The sequence below is a fragment of the Anopheles coustani genome, chromosome X, assembly GCF_943734705.1.
Source record: "Anopheles coustani chromosome X, idAnoCousDA_361_x.2, whole genome shotgun sequence".
Lineage (NCBI taxonomy): Eukaryota > Metazoa > Arthropoda > Insecta > Diptera > Culicidae > Anopheles > Anopheles coustani.
The window spans coordinates 526,126-549,738 of record NC_071290.1 but is presented as its reverse complement, the minus strand read 5'-3'; the positions used below and the strand labels follow the sequence as shown (position 1 = coordinate 549,738).

General features: G+C 47.5%; 1 protein-coding gene across 2 annotated transcripts; it reads right to left on the bottom strand.

Annotated features, from left to right (window-relative positions):
- Positions 1–2,909: 2,909 nt before the first annotated feature.
- LOC131269063 (uncharacterized) lies at positions 2,910–11,315 on the bottom strand. 2 transcript variants are annotated; one of them, XM_058271379.1, is made up of 5 exons: positions 10,722–11,315; positions 4,705–4,869; positions 4,430–4,604; positions 3,992–4,304; positions 2,910–3,624 (listed from the first exon to the last, which is right to left on the bottom strand). In XM_058271379.1, the coding sequence occupies exons 1-5, from the start codon at positions 10,785–10,787 to the stop codon at positions 3,420–3,422; spliced, it is 924 nt and encodes a 307-aa protein (XP_058127362.1). In that variant the 5' UTR covers positions 10,788–11,315; the 3' UTR covers positions 2,910–3,419. The 2 variants fall into 2 exon arrangements, with proteins under 2 accessions (XP_058127362.1, XP_058127363.1); XM_058271380.1 differs by having other exon boundaries at positions 4,541–4,604.
- Positions 11,316–23,613: the final 12,298 nt, after the last annotated feature.

Below are 23,613 nucleotides of genomic sequence, written 5' to 3'. Positions count from 1 at the left end.
GATATGTTTATCCTTGTTTCTCTAATGTTTTTTTAACCCGTCAAGTTAAGGCAGCTGAAAAATTCAATTTTCTTCCGAAAAATCTATTTTTTTCAGGATTTACTGTGACTTTAATTATGGAGATAATGTCGTCAAAATTACATGAAAAATAAATCAAAGTGTGCGCTACAAGCTAAAAATAAAGATTAACTTGATATGTTTATCCTTGTTTCTCTAATGTTTTTTTAACCCGTCAAGTTAAGGCAGCTGAAAAATTCAATTTTCTTCCGAAAAATCTAATTTTTTCAGGATTTACTGTGACTTTAATTATGGAGATAATGTCGTCAAAATTACATGAAAAATAAATCAAAGTGTGCGCTACACGCTAAAAATAAAGATTAACTTGATATGTTTATCCTTGTTTCTCTAATGTTTTTTTAACCCGTCAAGTTGAGGCAGCTGAAAAATTCAATTTTCTTCCGAAAAATCTAATTTTTTCAGGATTTACTGTGACTTTAATTATGGAGATAATGTCGTCAAAATTACATGAAAAATAAATCAAAGTGTGCGCTACACGCTAAAAATAAAGATTAACTTGATATGTTTATCCTTGTTTCTCTAATGTTTTTTTAACCCGTCAAGTTAAGGCAGCTGAAAAATTCAATTTTCTTCCGAAAAATCTAATTTTTTCAGGATTTACTGTGACTTTAATTATGGAGATAATGTCGTCAAAATTACATGAAAAATAAATCAAAGTGTGCGCTACACGCTAAAAATAAAGATTAACTTGATATGTTTATCCTTGTTTCTCTAATGTTTTTTTAACCCGTCAAGTTAAGGCAGCTGAAAAATTCAATTTTCTTCCGAAAAATCTATTTTTTTCAGGATTTACTGTGACTTTAATTATGGAGATAATGTCGTCAAAATTACATGAAAAATAAATCAAAGTGTGCGCTACAAGCTAAAAATAAAGATTAACTTGATATGTTTATCCTTGTTTCTCTAATGTTTTTTTAACCCGTCAAGTTAAGGCAGCTGAAAAATTCAATTTTCTTCCGAAAAATCTAATTTTTTCAGGATTTACTGTGACTTTAATTATGGAGATAATGTCGTCAAAATTACATGAAAAATAAATCAAAGTGTGCGCTACAAGCTAAAAATAATGATTAACTTGATATGTTTATCCTTGTTTCTATAATGTTTTTTTATCCAAGTTTCCTGCCTCACCTTGTACTCGTTGATTTTCATAAGTGTGTTTTGATTTTCGCTTCAATTTCGAACCATTGTTAATTTTGTTAATTTTCCCGCAGTGAAATGTTTCATGCTTTCTTGTGGTTCATATTTACAGCAAACTTTAAATCACGACGAAATAATTCTACAATTGAAACATTAGCTGAAAATTTCACTAACTCTTTTCGGATAATTTAAAGCTATTTTCCTTACCTAAATAACTCTTTTCGGATAAAATCGAGCAGCTCATATTATTTTTAGCCTCATATATGTATACTACTACAAACATATCCGTACATATTAGCCTTACAACACACAGTAATTGTAGAACCGTGTCAGAAGTTATTTTTTATAAATGTTCGAAGTATTTTAAATGAAAAAGTCATTGATTTTGTAACGAAAGCGAACTGCAAACATAGCACTTATTTGTATTTGTGAGAGGAATTTATTCTCATTATTCTTTCAATGCCATGCTGATTCGTGGCCTTGCAGATACGATCACTTAAAATAAATTAATAAGTAAGTTGAGCTTTTTTCGCTGATTCCTTACACAATAACTTTTTCCAGTGCTGTTAACTTTTTCTGAATACTCTGCACACAAACTTGAGGAATAATTTGTTCAAATTTACTGCAAAAAATGTCACACAACCTGTACATTTTATACAATGTCACCGACAAGAAAAAGCTTCAACGCGTTATGCTTCATATGCACCAGCTAAGCATGACGTTTGGCAGACCGAAACTTCCTTAATCAGAAAGCGTAATGCAATGCAAAATAGAAGTTTAAAGAAAAGCTACATGTTCCTTCCAAAAAAGGATTAAATGGGCTTGTGAAGAGATGGAGTGTAATAAATTCCGGAACCGGAGGTAAAGTTGTGGAAACTCGAAGGAGTTGTTCACAAGCTCGGACGAAAAGAATTTTCCACCCTGTGTAGGTGTCACTGGCCTTCCATAACGTGTCCGACGTGTCCTTTTCTAGTCAGGAGCGTGCTATACAAACAAAGCTGTCCAGGCTAGAGGAGCTGAAAGACGAACCTCACTGACAGCATCCGGGTGAGTGCCCCTGCTATCGTTTCGTTCGATTTAAATTTGAATTTCAAAACATGCGCAGTGTGTCATAGCTCCCGAACGATACGCGAAACGGGCTGCTTCGGGTGGTGTTGAGCCGATCCTGAACAACGGCAGGATGGTCACCGGCAAGGACGTACGCGACCCTTAGGCCAGTAGGCAAGTTGCACTCGGCTGAGTGTGACGACAGAAAGGAAGCAGCGTACCGTTTTGCCATCCTGCGAGCCTTCCAACCGATCACGCGTCTGGCGAACAATGTTTGCTGAAGCCGCTCTCGGTCACTTTCCAGCCATTTCGAAATTATCCTGTTTTTCTGGAGGATTCCGTCTATGGCAGAAAACCTAAGTCGTGTTGACGCACATAGAAGTCTTCCCCTGGGATGAGGATATGAGCTTGTTATCGGGATGACGATAGTTACGTTTTCTACGTCACCGAACGCAACCTTACGCAACAGGTCGTGTCGTAAGTGTGCGAGCTCGTCAACTTAATCCAGCATGATTGCTAGTAGGAAGCGCCGGAACTGCTCTGGTCGTGGGAGAGGGGGTGGGGGAGAGCAACCGGCACCGGGGTTTGCTTTCGGATGGCTATCTTCTGCTCGCCGTTGGACGACTGGAAATCGGTGAGGATTAAAAGGACAAGAATGGGTTCACTTTATTTTTGGTTTGCGCTAAACAACCTAGACGAACGAATGAGAACGTGTTCCGCACGCACTGCCACTGCGTCCTGGGCGTCGACCCTAGAGCATAGACGAGCTGAATGTCCTATGCTAGTGTTAGAAAACAAAAAAAAAACGTGTGCCGTTTAAATGCTAGTTATGATTATTTCCATTGGTTTTATCCTTAAAACGTCGTTGTAATTTTGCTTAACATCTTAACGCTTAGCATACTTTTCTCTCCATTCGCCACCTCGCGCCTCCAGCTCCCGGCGACGGTTTCCAGAGAGAGAGAGAGGGAGCCGGAGATGGGGGAGTTTTTCGATTTTCTTAGCTAGTTTATCGGTTCCTCTGCCTTTTCCTCGACGATCGGCAAAATCGGACCAACGGAATTCGTACATTTTAACGTACATGAGACTTAACTGCTACACCGACGCACTCGGCTACGTTCCTCGACGGGGCTTCCGGGGCACACACCCTCGTGTGCTATCTATGGCAAATGCTGGAATGGGGAAGCGGCCTCTGCCACCTCGTGCCGGCATTTGCAGCAGGACGGGAACTTCAGCTTCGTCTTGACAAACCGTTTGGGACCATCCTTCGGGACGGTGAACACTTCGTACTCACCGTACACCTGCTCGCAGTACAGCTTACCACCCTTCGCTGCATTCACATTGCTGCAGGCGGCTTTCGGATTGCTGGTGGGAGAAGGAGCAAGCAAGAAAGGGCAGGTTAGTTTGGAGTCGGTATCTCGCAGACGAGTCGCGAAGAAACGTGCCTAAAATGCCTACGCAGCACATCCTCTTTACTCTTTACTTCTACCCTTTGGACAGTGATTTCATTCTCAGTTTGGAGTGAGACCTTTTGGACAGACGGAGAGGAACAGCGGACTTTGAGGATCTGCTGATTAAAGCAATGGTACATCTATGGATTTCTAAATGCCTAGCCTATTGTTCAAATGAGAAATGCAAAGCAATGCATAATATTATTTCTTCTCGTTCACCTCGTTCTAACAATTGCTCAAATCGGGCCCTACTTAAACCTATCTCAGCGCACCGGACTTACTCGCATTTCTCGTAGGTCACGGACTGGTAGTATTCCTTTACATTGACTATGTAGGCCTGGGTCGTCGGATCGTATACGGGATATTCGGGCTTCTGTGTCGAGCTGCACAGGTACGGGTCCGCCGGGCTGTCGATGCGCGTCACCAGCTCCTCGGTGTGCGGTTCCTTCTCGAAAAACTCTCCGTAAACGTCGGGCTTCGCCGCCAGGATGTGTCGTATCGTTTCGAACGGGTAGTCCTCCGGGTAGGAGTCGATTGCGAAATGGTCCCCGATCATGTCCCGGACATCGGTCTTCGTTTCGTTCACTGTCGATGCTGCGCCCAGAGACACCACAGGAGAGATAAAGAGAGACAGAGAGGGACAGAGGACATGGTTGGGTTACTGGCGGGTCTCGGATGATACTAAGTGACGCGACGCCTGGGCACAGACGAGCGCTCACCTCGGAGTACGAGGATGTCAGCGGTGGTTGGAGCATGCGAGACAACGAGGTCGTTGGGCGGGGTGGTAACTGGCGTCGGGGGGGTGGAATGGAACACAGCGTGAAGCTTACCATTTTCGTCACGATATACCCCCGGTATGTTGTAGTTATTCTTACTCGACTTGTCACCCTCGTCCTGCCAGCGAAAAATAAGAGAGAAAAATAGTAGTTAAGTCAGTTGACGGTTGACAGTTATCAGTGCCGGCCCGCTTGCTCTGCCTCCTGTGTACACTTACAATACGTGGCCCTAGCGGCAGGCCTTGCGTCGTTTCCTCCAAGGCTGACAGCACCTCGGGTAGCTTCTGGTCCCTGTCCAAGTCGTACCCGCTATTGACTTCATCTTCCCGCTGCTCGGTGCGACTCCGGATTAGTGGTTTGTAAGTCTGCGGGAAAGCAGATAGCTATTGTATAGCAGAAGAAGGGAGAGTGGCGGAGATAGCAAGAGAGAGAGGGTTAAAGGAAAATAGAAAAACAGAGGGTAGAAGCAGAATGAAAGAGGGCGAAAAAGAAAAAAATACACCATAACTTTATTACACCGCGACGACAAAGGAGGTAATCGCAATCGAGCAACACCGAACGAACTATTATTATTGGCTTTGAGTATATCGCCTTTAAGTGTGCGAGGCATGCGTAGTATCTGTCAAATCTAGCAAGTCTGGCAACCAATTGGGAACGTGCTTGAATGCATACTATTTCCGGATCCGGGTAAAAAAATCCAGCATCGTAGCCATTTTCCGCCAGTGGAACTCGAACGCTGCTTAGCCCGGAAGTACCTGTTGACTTCGCTAGACGCAAGTGGACGATTTTACCTTGGCTTTGGATCGGAGGCGGCAACAAAGCAACTTTGGGATGCCATTTTGCAACGAAACGCGAAGCGGAAGAAAAGCAGCAAAAAAAAATCTAAATAGAGAAGGACATTTCGAAACGGCAGTTAACCAGGCGCGGCGAACGCATTGTAACGTTGAGGATGGCTGTGAGTGAAGTGGCACTGCACCAGCATTCCCGGTTTTCCCAGCCACACATACACAGCCAAGCACATGCACGGGAAGCTTCTTCGCCTGCAGATACGTCGTTTCCGGAATAGGTAGCGTTACGATTTTCCTGCAATATTATCAACTCTTGCCAAGCACCCGCTAGGGAGTATGTGTATGTGCATCTATGTGTGTTTGTGTGTTTTCTCCGGTACGATCGGTCAAACCCGTCGGTCCATTTTCCGGCGACGCCCCGATACTCGTTACGATATCGTCAAAAGTTCTACTGTTAAAAGGCTAAAGTTCAGTATCGATGGCCAGGACCCGGGTTTGCATCGTCCGATGCTGCCCGGATAAGGTATTTACGAAAAACTGAACATTCCGAAGCAGAAGCTAAAGGGACGAGAAAAACCTCCCCACAATTCCTAGCCGCGTGTGGAAGGATGCTGCTGCTTTTGGGCATAATCTTATTGGACGAAAGCACAATAAATGGATCTGTTTTACGTACATGCAGTATTCATATTTTGGAAACCCCGTTTCAGAGCAATCAAAGAAATTAATCCCGTCTACTTTGACAGATTAGTTTCTTCGGCAGAAAAGTTCTCCACCATAAGGAACTTGAAAAAATTAAGCAGAACAAACAAATGGCGATTAATAGTTACATTCAACTGGAAAATGCTGCAAGGCCCAACTCGAAAGCATTCGAGCATTCGAGCATTCGAAATAAACGGGTTATTTTTAGCAGAGATAAGCATAAATAAATGATATAAATACGATTTAATATGTACTAACCTCATACTATTTAGATCAAACATGTATTGTCACATATGGACAGCTCATGAAAATAAAATGATTGTCAAAACCAAATGAATGAATAACACGAAAAAAAAAACAAATATAAAATTATTAATTCAACAAATGTCTGTTGAGTCAAGACACAACCCCAAAACGGGTCAAAACCTAATTGTTTTGTGGTTTGCTTGTAGAGACTCTAAAGTTTTCGTAGCAACAGTAATTTAACGTGGTTTTCAGTTTTTTATTTGATTATTTGATGGTACAGTTTTTTTCCAAATTCGGTTAATTCTCATTTTCGTTGAAAACAAAACAATTTTGATTGCATGGAAAGCAATCTAATCGATTAAATAGAAACGGGAAAGGAAAACAGCATCATGTTTATGGTTTTACTCAAAATAGCTCAATCAAAATGGCTTAGTCTGAACCACCAATTGAGATAGGATAGCTAAGCGAAATCAGTTCGACGAAAAATAAACGAACACATAAAAATACACACACACAGAAGCCTGAGTCCTTGACACACTGGATCTACCGGTTTTGGGAACCGGCCGGCTGATAGTTTCTTCTCGCGAAGTGTAGATCTTTTCGCGTTTTACTTTTCGAGTGCGGGATTTTTGTTCGCGTCTGCCGGCGATATGTAATGATGGTAATATGGTTATCGACTTAATAAAGCGACATCAGAACCGTTTACGCGAAAGCCACAGCCGTCTCCTTAAAGAACTGGCTTCTTACGATTTGATCATGACAGACGAGCTCGACCGAAACGAAATCAAAAAATAGTGTAGGTGCATTTCGCACATAACCATCACTATGGCGTTATATTGTAAAGCGATAAATACGACCTTCTTCTAAAAAGGAAATCGTTATTAACTATTTATTCGAGCAAAAGTCCGATAAAGCACATATATCAGCAATCCATTTGCGCTGCTGACTCATTACTGTCGAGAATAGAAATATTATAACATTTACATTTTTGCATGCCGTTTCACAAGCAGCTTAAAACCGTTTTGCTCTCTTCCACCGTCGAATGGCTTGGTTGTGAAAAATAGATCTATCCCCATGCAGGACCTCAGCCGGAGAGTGTCGCATCAGCCGAAAGAACCTGTGTCCCAGGCACAAGTATCGTGCCTCTACTCTACCTCTATTACCCACCAGCCGGAGTCAGACCGGAAACGCCAAGGAAATGGTGAAGGGAGTTTAATACCGCTAACGAGTCCCGACGAGATGCACCTATCTGCGAGAATTTACCGTTGACGAGCGACGTTTCCGCATTTCAGCTAGATGAGAGGACACACCGCAAGGATGTGTCACTATGAGGCGAGCGCGGCCCACATCTGACGGTGACTTGTCGACTTCCGTTTTGCACTGTTGGAGGTGATTTCTAGGGATTGCATTCGTAAGCCGAAGCCGCCATGGAGCCTTTTTTCATAACTTATAGCCTGATAAATGGTGGGACGTTGATGATTGCACAGAATTGATGTTGCTCTTTTAATCATCTCATCTGCATTCACGAGCAGGCGGCCGGAAGGTGGGTGGTTGGTTGGTGTGCAAGTACTATTGAAATGAGCTGTTTGCCGTGGTGGTATTGTTAGCACTTTGGCCAGGCACACCGTTGCAAGCAATGAAGCCGGTTGGGAGGCGTACCCCATTAAAAATAGTGTTTGCAAGATACGAATCCTGCTCGACACCGAAGTGCAGGAAGTATCGCAACTAGTCACTCTGATTCTCAATCAGAGGTAGAGTAGCTCATAAGCAGGCTTTTCTCTGATGCAAATGTATGGAGTATTGCAATATCCTGCCATGTTCGCGATCAAGTGCACCGAGACTGGGTACACAGATCGGCTCGTTGACAAGGGCACATAAAGCTTATTTTATTAGGTCCTGGTATTTCCCTTCGGGTAAGAAAGGAAAACCCACAAAAAAATTGAAAGGAATTTCCAAATGTTGTTTGGTTTGGCTCCGAAATTGTATAAGGCAACAAACTTGTGCAGCCAAATATGGTGTAGATTGGTTAGCGCCACGAGCTTATCGCAGCTAACGCACGAGAATACATGCCCCATCAAGTAATTGAGGCTTAGTCGACAAATACAAGAACAGCAGTGGAAAAAGTGGTACCATTAGGTCCGTATTTATAAAACAACAAACAAACTTCGGGTGCGTTGAAAATTCGACCTTTGCGGGGTTCATCTTTTCGATGGTAGTGCTAAAATTACTGATTATTACGTGCCCTACGCTAAAATTACGTGTCCTACGCAGTGCGAGAGGTCAAAGGGGTTCTGGGGCGATAGCGTTTGTCAGAGATAACCAGAGAGGCGGCTCTTCTTCTCCAGCTGTCGTCAGCAGATGGAGCCCCGGAAGTCAAGTAGTCGGGAAGTTTCCTGAACCAGGCCGACGAAGGCACCCAGAACCCCGCCCTGTACACGTTTCCACGGGCTTTGGGGGTGTTTACGCCACTCGCCCCCCCCCGGAGGAAGAGGTACGTTGTACTCTCTATCGTACGCAGGTACGTACATATCCGGAGCACAATGGCCGCTATTTTCGCTTCAACTACAAGCCGCCCTTACTAGCAGCTAGCGATGACTCATTTGGCGTATCTCTCTACATCGTAAAAACCCGCCAGGGGGTTTGATCCGGAACGGTTCTGATAATGTGTTTACTCGTTCGTCGCTTGCCATTTTCTCCTTTTCTTTTTTGGTATTGGTTTTACGGTTTTCGGCAGTCATTCTCGTAGGTGGCCCCGCCACGCTCCACTTGCTTCCCTCCTAGAACTCTCGATACTCGTTTTGTAATTGACTGTGATGTCAATGAATCTGATGGTGGTTGCAATGTATAGCCATGCGCCATTGATCCCACGCTATTTTAGAGGCGTTTTGAGCGATGGGAAATGTGTGGTATTTTCGAAAGCAAGTTGCAGTTCTATTTTGCAGCAAAACGCGCCTGACGTCCGCCGGCTTCGAGAAGGTTGTTATCCGAAAACAACGCTTTGTCTTTGTTTCCGTGGTGTGTACAAAAATCGATCAAATTACTCAGTTACGGGGTTTATCTTCATCGTTCAAAGGCAATATGGCTTGTGTTTCAACGAAGTAGGAAAATATCCACCAAAAAGAGTTTTATCATGCCCGCGCTTAAGGTCCGATAAAGTGAGCCTCCGTGGGACCGTGAATTTACATGGCCGAGGCTCGAGATTTCATCTAGGAACCGTTTCGAAAAGCCGAGTGGCCAGGCATGGTTCCAGCGAAAACGCGAACACAAATGCGCACACTTCACGCTAGCGCTACGCGTTTGCGTAGATAAGCGTTTGCATATCGCCACGAAACGATCGGCAGGTAGTTTGGCAGGGGTTTGCGCACAAAACTAGTTGATTGCCAGGGGTTGATTGATTACTTGCGCCCTTGCAACGGATGTTCCACTTGCATGTCACTAGCAATTAAGTGGTGGTGCTACAACGAGGACGAGATGGTTAGCATTGCTGCAACGAACCACGTTTTGATAGCTCAAGTTTCGCCAAATTCTGCTCCTGGGACACGGATTTAAACTAGCCCGCGGACACTGGACCTTTGCCGACCCCTGCAATAAGCTCGTCGATCGAGAAATTTAGTTACAAGGGTCGGGGGGGGGGGGGGGGGGAGGGTTGTGTGCGGAAACCGATGAACAATGAAGGAAGATAGCGAAATCGCGTTTGATGGGCGAGCGGTAGAGCGGGAGGAGACGAAAAGTTAGGTGTGAAAGCTTTCCCGTTTCTACGAAACGCGACGGTGATTCGAGCGTGAGATCGGCAAACTCACTCGGCCTATTCGCACAGTGCGTTTTGCTCGGGGGAGGGCAAAGATGATGCCACCTCAAACGTGATTTTCCTTCCTCCTTTTCCCTCCCTCTCCCCGTAACCGGGGGAGGTTGTTGCGTCTTAGTGCGCCCAGACGGAAGCGAGAAGAAGTGCTGCTCTTTCGGTGAATACTAACCCTCCGTTTGGCGAAGGCGGTAACGAAGGCTTGGGGTGGGATGGACTGGCCCTCCATCCTCAAATCACAATGGGAGCGGCCCCGGCCATTTGTGTCAACATCGTGGCCGTGCGGGATCGAAGCGCCAAAAAAAAAAAGGTTTAGCCTATGGGAAATGGTGGTAGACTACAGAGACGTGCCCGTCTGACGACAGCAGAAAGTTCTCCAGGAGTGAACGGGCCGGATGAGCGGGGGAGGGGGGGACGGGCGGTCCCAGGGGCAACATGCACTAACGCGTTGAAACTCGGAACCGTGCTCGAACGGCAGGGAGCCTTGCTAGTGGAAATGATGGTGACTTTTGCTGTTGGTTTGACACTTCCGGTTAATATATCACTTCTACCTTTGCCTACCCACTTACTAAAAACACTCCAATTCAACGCGCCTTTGCCTTTGGCCTTTTGCTGCGCGTCGGTTTATCTGTCATTTGTCAAAATTGATAGCACCGGGCGCCGATCGATCGTACGCAGTACAAAACACACCAATACTTACCGATCCGACTATTACTAGGAGCACGATCAGGCCAACGACAACAACGTATCGTTCCAAGCGAGCCATGTTGTTGCGGTTTCTTTAGCTAGACGGTGAAGCCGGAGTGGAGTGAAGTTGATTGGCAGTGGCGGTGTGGGCTAGCACCGGTTTGGAGGATCGGATAAGCACTCCGCTGGGGACGGATGCTGACCTTGGTCCGAGGTTAGTCAGCGCGCGGGGACAATTATTCTCTCCAATCGATCGCGCTGGGTAGCACCGTTGTTAAGTATAACAGTGTTTCGGTTGTTTTGTTTTCACCACACACAGGTTTGAGAAATGGCTCAGTTTAACACCAACGTGCGCGCGCGCCCGCGTGGATAGAGCCCGAAACGAGCGGAACCGTGACAGGCGCGGATGATAATGTTTTCTTGCTGGTGTGCTGCGTGTTTTTCGCGTTTGTTCCCACCGACCTGCGGGGCACGTACAAGTCTCGGCCTCCCGCGATCACCAAAACCACACTGTACGACGAGTGACGACGAGCAGCACCGGGTCCGGATTTCGGGCGAAACTTCCCGTTTTGCTCTCCGTCAGCGCGACAAGATGTGTACTAGTGGGGCCAGTGTTCGCTCACCCCTGTTAAATAGCGGTCAACCTTCGCTAGCGCCGTCCGATCGCGCGTCGAATTAATATCGCGCCCGTTCCTCTCTCGTTCGCTCGACAGAATGGCGTTGACACACGCTCGCGATCGATCGCGTAAGTGCATGCACGCGGGGCGCAGCTGAAAATTCCCTATCGTGCAAGCGATCATCTACATCATGGGGACCACAGCCTCTCTCTCTTTCTCTCGCTCGCTCTCCGCGGCTCTCCTGGGCCGTGCGTGGTTTGCCCTTCATTCGCTCGACTCGCTCCCGCGGAAAATACGCCGATCTTCGCCAAAGATCTCGGACTGCCCGTGTTGTCGCACCTGTATGGCAGTGTATGTTATCTCAGTGCAGCCCAGCATCCCGTACCGCTGGATGGCAGGCCGATCCAAGCGGCGTATCAATGCGCCGCCATCGATCCGGCTATTCCGATTACGTAATGATCGTCAATTTCGTGCCCCTCACTTAACCCCACTTCGTCGTAGTGAGGCTCGTTTGCGCATTCCGAAACAAGTATATTTGCAGCGAGCGCGATCAGCAAGACAGCATCGTTGACAACTTTTGGCGATCGTCATGCATCACTTTTTTTTTAGCGAACGCATCCGTACGGAGCCATTAGCCCTGCTGTTGTTGTTGTTCGGATTTGAGAATAACAAAATATAGATGTCTCTCGTATTGGTGCGACTACCAGCGTTTTCGGTGGAAAGTGAAAATATTTGAGCTGGATTAGAGTTTTTACGCGTTTTTTGTGTGGTTCTTTTGTTTGGTGTGGCTCTTTATGAATGCTTATCAAGTGGAACACTCCAACAGCAGGACTCGTATCGGAACTAGGGCACGAGTTCGATATTCGGTACGAACTATCAGAAACTCATGCTTATAATGACGTCCTTGCTTTATATTCTGACGTCTCAAGTTATGATTCAATTCGTTGTGACATTGGTAGAACACCAGCTAGCCAACATTAGATGCATAGTAACACAAAAATGAAGTGTAGCAATGGCGTGAGCACTAGCTGCCCGAGATGCTAAGCAAATAAAAGCAAAATTCGATCTACCCGGCAACTAGCAGACGGTGAGCTTGCGTCGGTGGATCCGCTTTTGCGAAATCGTTCACATCCAGGACACCAGCTCGCAGCCTGCAGGGGTACCGAAAGAGCTGTCAAGGATTTGGAAATGGATCGATCGCCCGTAAGGTTCGCGTGTAGGCGTGTGACGGGGGATTCCCAAACCTCTCTCTCTCGTCAATGGGGTGCAAGAGGGAAGCAAGGCGGTAAAAGCATAAATAATACACCCGGCGGGGTGTGCTCCATGCCGATTGCTCAGGAATAACCGGAATATTTGCCACATCCAAACCGATATACGCGAGGCGTTCAATTATTCTCTAACTCCACGGTGGGAAACACGGTGGGTCGGGGAGCGGATACCCGACCGGATAAAATCTCATCAGTATGCAATACCCGTCGTTCACGCGCTGAGTCTCGCAAGCCGCGGATTTGCGTATGTTTCTGTGTGCGTGTGTGTGTATGCTTTTTTTCTGCATTTGTTTTTGTCTTGTTTCTTCGCCAGCACAGGCCGGCTTCCGGACCACGGCCAGACTAAGCGGCGTGAAAAGAGATAGGGAAATAGTGACGGTAGGTAGCCAGGTTGACGATAGACCGAACGGGGTTCCCTCGCCACGGGCAACCACGACCACGTGACACAGGTACCGCGCGCGCGCGCGCCCCTCGAAACGGCCGAACGAAAGGGAAATCCTCCTCGTCAGATTAGGACTGGCCGGGGTCGTTAGGGATACAAAGTACACCTGTAGCGCAAAACCCTCCGACTGATATATTCCGCCGCGACTCTCGGAGACATTGCGAATTTTCCCGCCGACCGGTTGGCGCGTTTTTCTTCCTGGAATTTTCCCAACGGGTATTCAGAATGTTGACAACCTTTTCGCGCTTCGCTCGCCATCCATCATCAAACGGTTAATATCTTGCACGTAACGAAAAGACAAAAAAACCCTATCCCAATCAAGGACCGAAAGAAGTGTTTCGAAACACATCATCAACAATAAAACTATGACCGTTCGGTTTTATCCAATATCACTGCGTTCTGGATTAGTCATCTGGCCTAAATCCCTTTAAGCGGCATGAATGAATGAATAAACGAATATGAATACAAAAAGTGTTCGATTGGTAGGGTTTTGGACTGATTTTTACATTGGTGACGTCAACCAAACGCAACGAAGGATTCTATTGCGAAATGTACGTGCCATGCAAACACGTTTCGTTGAGTAATTAACGATTACAGCGTGAGCTCATCAAGAAAGATTTTTATAAGGCCGCTCGATAATAATTGCAAGTTTATACGATTTGTAAACAAAACTACTTTTATGGAGCACATGAAATGCAGCAACGCTTGTGCAACTCTTACATAGAAATGATTCGTTTTTGCTTCCCCACGTCACCGTTGCCATTACTCAGAGTGAATTTTCCTTTCGAAACGGCGAATGTTGGCCGTTTCGTTGTTTGGCCGAACGTGCATTTCGAGGGCAATTGTTGGCGTTCAAAACTCGAGCTGCTCATGTTGAAAAGAAAGAACACACCGGTTGGAAACCAAACCCAAACATGGAAACGTACGAACGGACAATGAATACTTCCGCTCCGGTGACAAGGCGGGCTCTGACGGTTTCCTTCTCACTGCTAACAACTTCCAGGACCGTTTGGCGGCGAAAGGAAACGAACGTCGACCGGTTCCGGAAACGGGCGCAGCGAGGCATACTTCCGCTCCGCCGTCCATTCCCCGCCGTACCGGGGCTGTGCAGAGAACCGCAAGGAAAATTTATTTGCAATGTCTCGCTTGCCCCCCCGGGGGGAGGTGCGGCCAAGAAGAAAGCGCCGCAAACATTTTTCAACACCGGGCGTGAAAAACGGTCCTGACGAGCTGAAGGGACGCCCTACCGCCGGTGAGACTAAGACTTGTCAACGACGCCACAAGTCCAAGGACGCGTCGGCCAGTGTGTGTGTGCTCGACCACGAAACGAAGCTGCCCGGAACATGGGTAGGGCAATACCGGCGCAAAGTGCCAGCAGGTATTACGGTCGAGGGGCGGCGAGAAGCTGTCTTGCGGAGCTAACATAATCTGTGCTGTCCATGTCTTGCTTGCGGTTAACTGCTTCTATTCCATCTTGCTGCTCCTTGCGCAACGTTACTGGACGGATCCTTTCTTTCGGCCAGCGGCGGACCGGTGTTTATCGGATGTGCTTTAATTGGTTAGGATTGCGGCCGAGGTTTCTTACACCGAAGGCGAAGAAAGAACAGACTGGCCGGATGTTCCAAAGCGTATAGGAAGTTGGCTTGGCATCGCTTCGCTACCTTAAAATAGTTTTAAAGGCGTTTGCCAACCGCATTATCAACATCACACCAGTGGGTCGTGATAAAAATGGTAGTGTTACGCAACCATGCCTAGAGTACGGGTGTGTGTGGGTGTATGTATGCGTTGCGGAGCCTGCGATTTGATAAGCGTGTGCCACGTTTTTCATACGCCGGGGGTATGAAAAAAATAACCGCCTCGGATGCATCAATTTCAAACGTGCTCGAATTAAATCCCCTGCCAGCGTTGAAATGTTCCTCAAGCGTGGCGCGTTGCCTGCATACAGGCGCCTTCCACAGCCTCGCAGCTCAACTGCGATGAACGGCAATTAAAAAATTCAATTTAAAGTTTGCTAATTCGGTGCGATTACCGATAAACGGTGGCCCAATGAGCGGGGGCTAAAGATAAAAACCCACCTAGCCGTGGGTGGAAGCACAGAAATAAAACGAAAGAGCACATTAATATTTTTAAAACACGTGCCAACGCACATCACACCACGTGGATATAAGTGGAGCAATTTGCGAAATGGGTTTAACGATTAATCTAGCGAAGCCGCCCCTCGGCTCGGGATCACTCGCAGCTCGCGGAAGGGCATCCTCGGTGCGCAAACATATGTATGCTCGCCTGCCCTGCACATATAAACATAAATAAATTAATTAATCCGCACCAGCTGGCAGTGAACTTCGGGACATCATGGTTCGTACATGATTGATATTTCATCTGCATCTCGCCCCGGGCGTCTCGTGCATCATTGACCCACCGCTCTGTCAACTGCCCCCTCCCCTCTTCCTCCTCCTCCCCTTCCAGTGTAATTTTTTGTTGTGGAAATTTCTACCCTCCTCTATTGCGGGCACATCGAGGGTAATTGGCTGTTTCATAAGCCCTACGCCCGTGACAAAGCCTGGAAGCCATCGGAAGGGAATGTGTCGTTTAAAATTATGACAAATTAAAACACAAATCACCCATACCCGCGTGGCCCGAAATGAGGTTGCGCCGTTGCGCAAACCGTGTGGGCCTAATTTTGGTACAGTGCTTGGCGTGTTTAAATCGGGGCTCGATCCTACGACGGGCTTCTAGCTGACTGGTTGGCGCCCTTTTTGTCGCGGTTTTATTATTCGCTTTTTCTTTTTTGCTCTCCATTTGATGGTTGTTTGGGGTTTGTTTTTGTGGGGCAACAACACGCGTCCTATTTGTAATTTTGGTGAAGTACCAGGTAATTTTAGCTGAGCAGGAAACACACGCACGTACACACGTTCGGATAGCTGTGCAGGCGTTGGTAAGCGTGTGTTTGTTCAGCTATCATCCGAGCGGCGATCAAACGATGCAAAGGTGTACCCATTTCCGACGAACGTTAGTCAAAGTGAGCGATATTTAAGGTGAACGATTAGATGTCTGCGAGCGTAAGGGTTTCGATGCAAGTGCAAGGGTGAAAGCGAATTACCCTCCGCGCGTCCACAAAGAATACATCATCACATAACGCGAGTTTTGGTCACGTTATGTTGTCCGCCCTGGACGCGTTATGCTCCGGTGCACGTGAGACAAGAAGCAAAACCCCGTCGTTCCGCGACACCGGGAAAGCTCTGGAGAGTTGGTAGGAAAATTTGGCAATAATTCGACTCAGTTGCAGCTGCACGACGCGTGCCGCACGCTGTCTCCGATTTGGTCCGCTCGGTGCGAAACGAATCGTCTCACCGGACAGCCATTCCGGTGGGATGCGGACTTTCGTAACGGAACAGCGTTGCCTAGGTGCAGCAAATTAAGTACGCCAGCGTAAAGTTGTCGTTTTTTTCTCTTCCAGCATCGCTTGGTTCGAGCACCGATTCGATTGGGCTTAATGTGCCATTGCGTCAAACCCCGATCGCCATCGCCGGCATGTGAAAACCTAATCGCTTCGCAAGTGCTCCACTTACGAAGGCTAGCGCCATTCCGGTTTTCTGCGCACCGAAGGCTAGCATGACGGACTGCTGCTGCCTTTCTCATTGGACCCGTCCGGAGTCTGTTCCCGTCCAGAAGCCCCTCGAACATCTATCGCCGGAGTTCGATCTTGACTGATAGCCCGCGCTGCGCTGTGACCTTCGAAGGTTACCCTCGGGCCACCTTCGCGCTGGCAATGGTTGCCATTGTCAACCGGTTTGCTGTTGTTATGTCTAAGTCATGAAACCGCGGACGAGGTTTAAAAAGGACGTCACAGCTTTCGCCGCACTCTCCGATCTGGCGATCCACGTTCAAGGTTGCGAACGGATGCAAAATCCTAGCAATACGAACATTTAATCCTTTCTGCATTCCTATTCCGCTTCGTTGCCCGGTTGATGGCTCTCTGGGAACAGAAGAGGAAAACAAATTACTTAGGAATTGTTGGAAAGCGGCCATCAATCAACCCTAAGGAGAGGATGATATTAGCATTTATGGGAAACTAGTAGGATATCAGAACTAACAAGCTATTAAATAGAGGAAAACGCTCTATAAAACCAACACTAACGTATAGTGTTAAAGGGTAAACATTAGGATAAAAAAAATGTCGATTGAAAATATGACATCCCATCGCTTCCAGACCCTTCTATCATGTATTCGGAAAACCATATTCTGTCCGTTTCCAACGCTTCGGGGAAATCATAGAACCGACCGTCACTCACTCGTGGCAGGTTTCGTGCCAGTTCGTAGCAAAAACGTTTTCACTAAAAGGAAGTTTTCAACAAAACTTTAAAGTGAGCAACAAAAAAACAACACTGAACTAAACGCAAAAGAAAACAACAAGGCGCAAATATCATTTCCCCTCCGAAAAGATTGCAAGTGGGAAAAACTGGTGAAACCGGGAAGCCCCGACGAAGCAAAAAATTAAAAAAAAATATACACACACACACACACACACACACACCGACAAATACACAGTAGGAAAAGTTCTAGCTAGGTCACTGTAGGTTTACACTATCTTGATGAAATTGTTGAAGGAGTGGTAAAAAGCAAGTCACGAGGAAACAGAGTGAAAGAGAAAGTTTAAAAAAGAACCAGGGTTCATTAGCAAAAAACCAAAGCTCGCGCAAATATTGTGCGCAAAGTTGAAGCAGAACAATTCACTCGGAAGAGATTTTTTAAAGGGCGCCACGTGAGAGGAAAACGTGAGACAGAACCTAAAGCAAAAAAAAAAGAAAACCCGCTGGTACGACGATTCTAGATTGCCTGCGTGCCGATGGTTTTGTGCAGCTCCGTCGAAAGATTCGCGAGGAGGCCTGGATAATAAAAAGCACAACGATTCAGCACAGTTCGTTTTATTAACAAATAATAAAAAACGATACCCCAAAGCAAAACAGCTCCTCGGCAAAGCACGGCCTGGTTCCGGTGGCTTTCCCTGTGTGTGTGTGCGTGTGTTTGTGGCGCTGTGAAAATGGTGCACCCCCGGGGGAAATTATGGAGACGAAATTTTGCACTAATTAGTTAATGGCCATCCACTGTTTTCGGACGTCGAAGGTATTTTTTTGTTGTTGTCGTTTGTTTGCTTGTTGGACTTTCGGAGAGGGACGTGTTCAACAGCTTCCTGGGAGTCGGGTATCGGTTCTAGGACACTCCCAAAACGCGCCCGACATCGTTATTGCTTTTTTTTCTCTCTCTTCCCCCTGGGTTTAGCAGTGGCAACCGATGAGCTGGGGAAAGGAAACCGTTTGGCTCCAATTCGGCATGTTTATCTCTTTAATGTGTCCGCAAACCGGCTAGTCACCTAGTGGGTGGTGTTGTGAATGGGGAGGGGAAGTAGGGGGCGTTGTGCCTGTCACGGCGAGCAAAAGTGCCTGTCATCATGGCGAGGATGATTGCGCGTTCACCAAGAGGAAAAGTTAAAAACAAAACACAAAATATGCGTCAGAAGCGAAGGATACGGCTAAGGAAACAACAAAAGCAAAACACATTCTTCCCCCCCCGCCTCCCCCCGGAGAAGGACGTCGACGACGGGCAATGCGGAGGGAGGGAAGCGTGCAGACGATTACATTAAATAACCCTAAAAATCGCGCCTGACAATAATTGCCGGCATGCCGGAGGAGCGGGGAAAAACGGGCCGTCCTTCGGCTCGGAAAACTGACACTCGCGGGCACCGTTTGGCATTCGCCGCTTTTTCCCCGGCTGGAAACTGGAAGCAGCGTTTGTATCCTTCCTGTTTTTCCTCTTCTTACGATTTTTTCCACCCAATCTCCACCCAGAGGACGATAGGGTTGCGAGCGTGAGATCGTTTGACAGGTGACACTTCTTGGCACGCGCTTTTCCCCCGCCCTCCCTCCCTTCCGCTGAGCGTAACTCAATTAATTGCGTGCGGGAATGTTCTTGAGGAAAAAGAAAACGCGGCAGGCTGGCTTTCCCGCAAGGCCGTTCGTCATCGTCTTCATCAGAGTGCTTGCTGCTTTTACCCTTTCTTACTAGGCATCCGCTTGAGTTTTGTTCGCGAATGACGAACCGGTTTTCCGACTGTTCGCTTACCGCGCTGGCGACCACTTACCCACCCTGCCTTCCCTGCGGCTCGTGCAAACCCCTTTGGGCAAATTTTTCCAAGATTCACTTAAAAATTGATTCGCTAAAAGAACAATATTCTTAAGGCGCCGCATTGCTATGACTTTGCGATCTCGGCGTCGCTAAACTGACTAACTTGGCTAAGAAAGCTCCCTAGGTGTGTGCGTGTGTGTTAGTGTGTGTTAAGGAAACGTGCTCCAAGTGCTCCGATTTTCGATTACAGTACCATTTTCGACTTAATTTATGTCTCGTGACGATTTATTGGAAAGGGACGGAAATAGCCATAGTTTCGAAAAAAAAAAATGAAAAGAACACTGCATTACTGAATGCATACGGAATGACTACGAAATTCGCTCCCATGGAGAGAATGCAAAATGGAAAACTCTTCAGCGTTCGGATTGGGGAAAGGGCTTCAGAAGTTACCCAGTTCGTCCAGTTTCGTACCGTGAAGGTATTCGATGGATGGATCCGTACCAATTCGAAACGTGCACAGGAAGGAAGAATTTGAAATTAGTTTCCTGCATCCTATTTTTGATAACAGTGAAGAGGAGGTGCACATAAGAGGAAGCTGCCACCGATGCACCCAGACGGAGGGTGTAGTACTAATTAAGTGCTTCCTCGTTGAAGTTTTTCGGCCCTGCGCTTCGCCCTTCATAGGTGAATCGAAATTCATCGACCAACTTTCTTCCAGGATAGGTTCCATTTCCATTCTTCTTCTCCAGCGGTGGGCAGCGTGTGCGCGGCGGAGGAGGAGAGGGTGGTACGTTAAAAATGTGGGTGTGCTACACAACCACCGCAAAAGCGCTGCGAGATAAGGGGAGCCATGGGACGACCGGGAGGCTGTGGATAATTTATGAACTAGCTGCAAATAAGACGATTTATTCGTTTCCAATGAGTGAACGAGATTCGACCGTGACTGTGTGTGTGTGTGTATTGGTGTATTTATGTGGGGGATGATTTTGCAGCTGTAGAATTTGTACGAGTAGAACCCAGACGATTTGGCCACAAAATGTGTCCCTGCGGTTTGAAAAAGGGACAATCGGACAAGGGCCTCTGTTTGCCAACAATTCCCGAAACTTCCGGTCCATCTCCGGCAGCCACGGAACTTGGGGGAGTTTTTTTGCTGTCACCATAACTGACCAGGGAGCTGAAAGTTTGCCACCCTGACCAGGGTGACTCCGTTCTGGACGATGCCGCCACGACTAGGGTTGATGTATAGGAACAAACCCTTTCGGAGGAGTGCAATCTGCACCGTCAACTGGGAGCTGGGAAGATAAATTACTGGAATTTATCATGACCCATCCAGATGTTCCCACTTTATAGACAGTCCGATTGGGCCATCGGTCCCCAGCGGTTCCAGCGGCTCTGACCGCGCTGCCATTCACCCGGCGGCACCCGGCGAGCCGTGAGGGAAGGTGCTTCTAAAACAAACTTCAAGTGCAGGCCATTAGAGGTGAGCCTTCACAATCGTCTGTCTGGCGAGAGGGAAGGAAGCTGACCGACCTGAGGCTGAAGGGGAGTTTGATGCGGGAGCAAAATAAAACAACACCGACCGGTCCGGGCCACGCAAATCGTTATCTTCAGTCGAGCGAGAAATGAAAGTGCAATCGCCAGGTCGCAGCTGAGGGGAGGAACGACTGCTACTCATACTCACATAATTACCATCCCCCTCCCCACAAACCGAGCGCCACCGAGTACACGTCCACACGTCCGCCTAGCCTCCGAAGGTCCGCCCAGTCCCACATATGGGTTTTATGCTGCGTCGGGCGGGTTGCGAAAGTCAAGGTAACGCGGTATTTCCGTCGAGTCCGGCGGATTACGTGCGGCAAACCGACATGACGCAATCTCGTCCCGGTCGTCGAGCCTGACGGTGGCCCTTTTTCGGGGGCAGCTCAGCAAAACACGCACACCCGATAGTCTGCCGGTTGGATGTTCCGGAAAGGGCTCGGGCCGTCCAGTTGTACCCGGACGGGTTGGCATGCCGAGCGAGTTTTACAGATTTAGGGTTTGTTACCGGCGTTACCGGATTGTTCAAGACTTGTCGGAGCAATCCAAATTCGGGCATCCGTATAATAGGTCCTTCGCTTTTGATGTCACAGGGAAGTTAGCAATAGCCTGCACAGTGATATTGGCAGTTAAGCTCCTGCAGGTGGACGTTTATCTAATAATTCGCAATTCCCTGAGAAAGGACGACAAACGTTGCGGATGAATCGGTGAACAGACTCGGCTGAAACTCAACTCACAGACAGTCTAAACTTTGTGCTGGAACATCAAAATCAGGCGCCTTAGAGTACATGCATTACATGTGTCCTACGTTGGAACGTGTTGTGTAATATCTTTACGAGTCCTCTGAAACTCTCCATCCATTCCCCCCATTCCCTAGACCCTCCGTTCTCCCAAAACCGTTGGTACACTTTTCACCACCCATCAGTAGGTCAGTCGGTGACATTAGCCGTGCACGGGACCAAAAGACTTCCCAAGCGTTTGGATTGCGCCTTTGGCAATTTGTATGTAATGCCGGGAAAACTGCCGCTCCGTTTCGGACGCGACTGCCCGGACACTGCTTCGTCGGTTTCATTAGGAGCGGCAGTTCACGCCAGCCGCCGACGGTGTCTAGAGCCCGCTGGGCGGACAGTAAAAATGGAGACTGCGCGAAGGTTGGGATGATCATCACTTGGACAAAAAAAAGCACCCGACCTGGATAATTTCAACAAGACATAACCAACGAAAAAAAACCTAAATTGAAGTAATCCACCGTCCTAAGGTGCGTCGTCCCCCGCTGGGCAGGGGATCCCCGGGGGAGGAGGTAAATCGCAGCGGGGAAATAAATCCTAATGCTTAATAGCGATCTTTAAAGCGCAAGTAAGATTCGCGCATCACTTTGTCGGCCGCGTCTGATAGGGGGCGAGTCCGGGGGCAGTCGGAAGGCAGAGGGGCAGCGGCGATGTGGCAGTCGGCTTGGTTGGAAGATTTATTTCGATCCGTAGGACCTCGCCGATGACCTCGGACGTGCCACGGACCCGGGCATTCCAATTATAATATGGACTTTGATGTAACCTCGTTAAACCGTTTAGTACTAACCTTAATGAGGTGCGTCCTGGGCACCGGAGCCGCGACAGAGAATATAACACATCCTCCGGAGACCCCACCGGTCGGCATTTCGCGACGTGAGCAAATGTAACAGTGTCGCTGCGCATGGCTAGCATGCAAAAAGTTGATAATAAAATTCTATTTACATGACTGTGTTCGGGAAGAACGGAGGACGCACTGTTGTTTGAGGAGTTTAAAACCAAGGTGTGCTCTGACTTTGGACCCGAACCAGACCAACCACATACTCTCCCGGTCGATACACGTTTGATTAGCTCGGTAATTAGAACTACTGCCGCTGAACGCAGCATAATTATCGCGTTGGAGTTTAGTTCTTGAGGCCTCACTGCTGGGAAGCTTAGCTTTTTTTTTTTCTTCCGATCTTGAAAGGATCTGTCCTTGAACTCCCTTTGCTACGTGGCCTTTGCCAGTTCGATCCCTGTCACCGGCCGCCGTCCAGTGCAGATTGGTTAATTTCCCTCCAATTTGCGTCACACCAGCAACTTCACCTGATTGGTTTTAGAGCGGATAAAATGTAACAACAAAAAAAAGGAAATAACGCACTTGGGACACACGATTGACTTTCGGGTGCGTGCAAAATTCGTGCAAAACAACCTACGCCGGTGAAACGGTAGCAGTTAACCGAATCGGCTTTTAATTGAGTTTCGAGCGGGGTACCATTTACAAAAATATCATGTATGAAAATGAGTCCCCTGATACCTTGCGACACCGGACAGGACCTACTGCTGGGAGGGGCACCGGGGGTGAGGGAAATGTGGTGAGGAAAAACGGAAAAATCCATCGATCGATCGGCTCCACCACTACGGCTCTACTTCGGTGGCAAGATAGAGCGGACAATAAATAAAAAAACGGACCCCCCCCCCCCCGCCACGCTCCGTGGCGTGGAGGAAGAAATAACTCCGCGAAGAAAAACAAATCAGGCCGTCGCTCGTTCACTTCACTTTTCGTTTTGTTTTGTCAGCCGCTATAATCAGTTCCTGCGTTTATATGCATGAAACCTACCGAAGCTTGACGGGATTAGCTTATGAAACAGTGTGCTCGGTCGATTGGGCATAGAGATGTCGAGCGGGTGGTGTACTCCCATTCCCCCTACCCGTGCCGCCGCCCGGCGCTACCGTATCTCGTTGGTTTTTGCTTTTTTGTTTTACTTCGTCGCTAAATTAATTCCACAGTTTTCTTTCTACCTCGGTTATCTCGTCAAATGGCTATTTTTATGGCACGCATGTTACAGCGAGCGATTAGCTCCTTCTTAACCGTGATTTGAAATTAGTCGTCGAAAGGAAAAAATACTTGCGTTTTCCGTGCAGCTGGTAAGACATA

Coding starts and splice junctions, on each gene's coding strand:
- LOC131269063 (XM_058271379.1), bottom strand. CDS start 10,787: ATGGCTCGCTTGGAACGATACGTTGTTGTCGTTGGCCTGATCGTGCTC. Junction 4,605..4,704: donor TGCCGCTAGGGCCACGTATT/GTAAGTGTACAC, acceptor TTTCGCTGGCAG/GACGAGGGTGACAAGTCGAG. Junction 3,625..3,991: donor GTGACCTACGAGAAATGCGA/GTAAGTCCGGTG, acceptor TTCTCCCACCAG/CAATCCGAAAGCCGCCTGCA.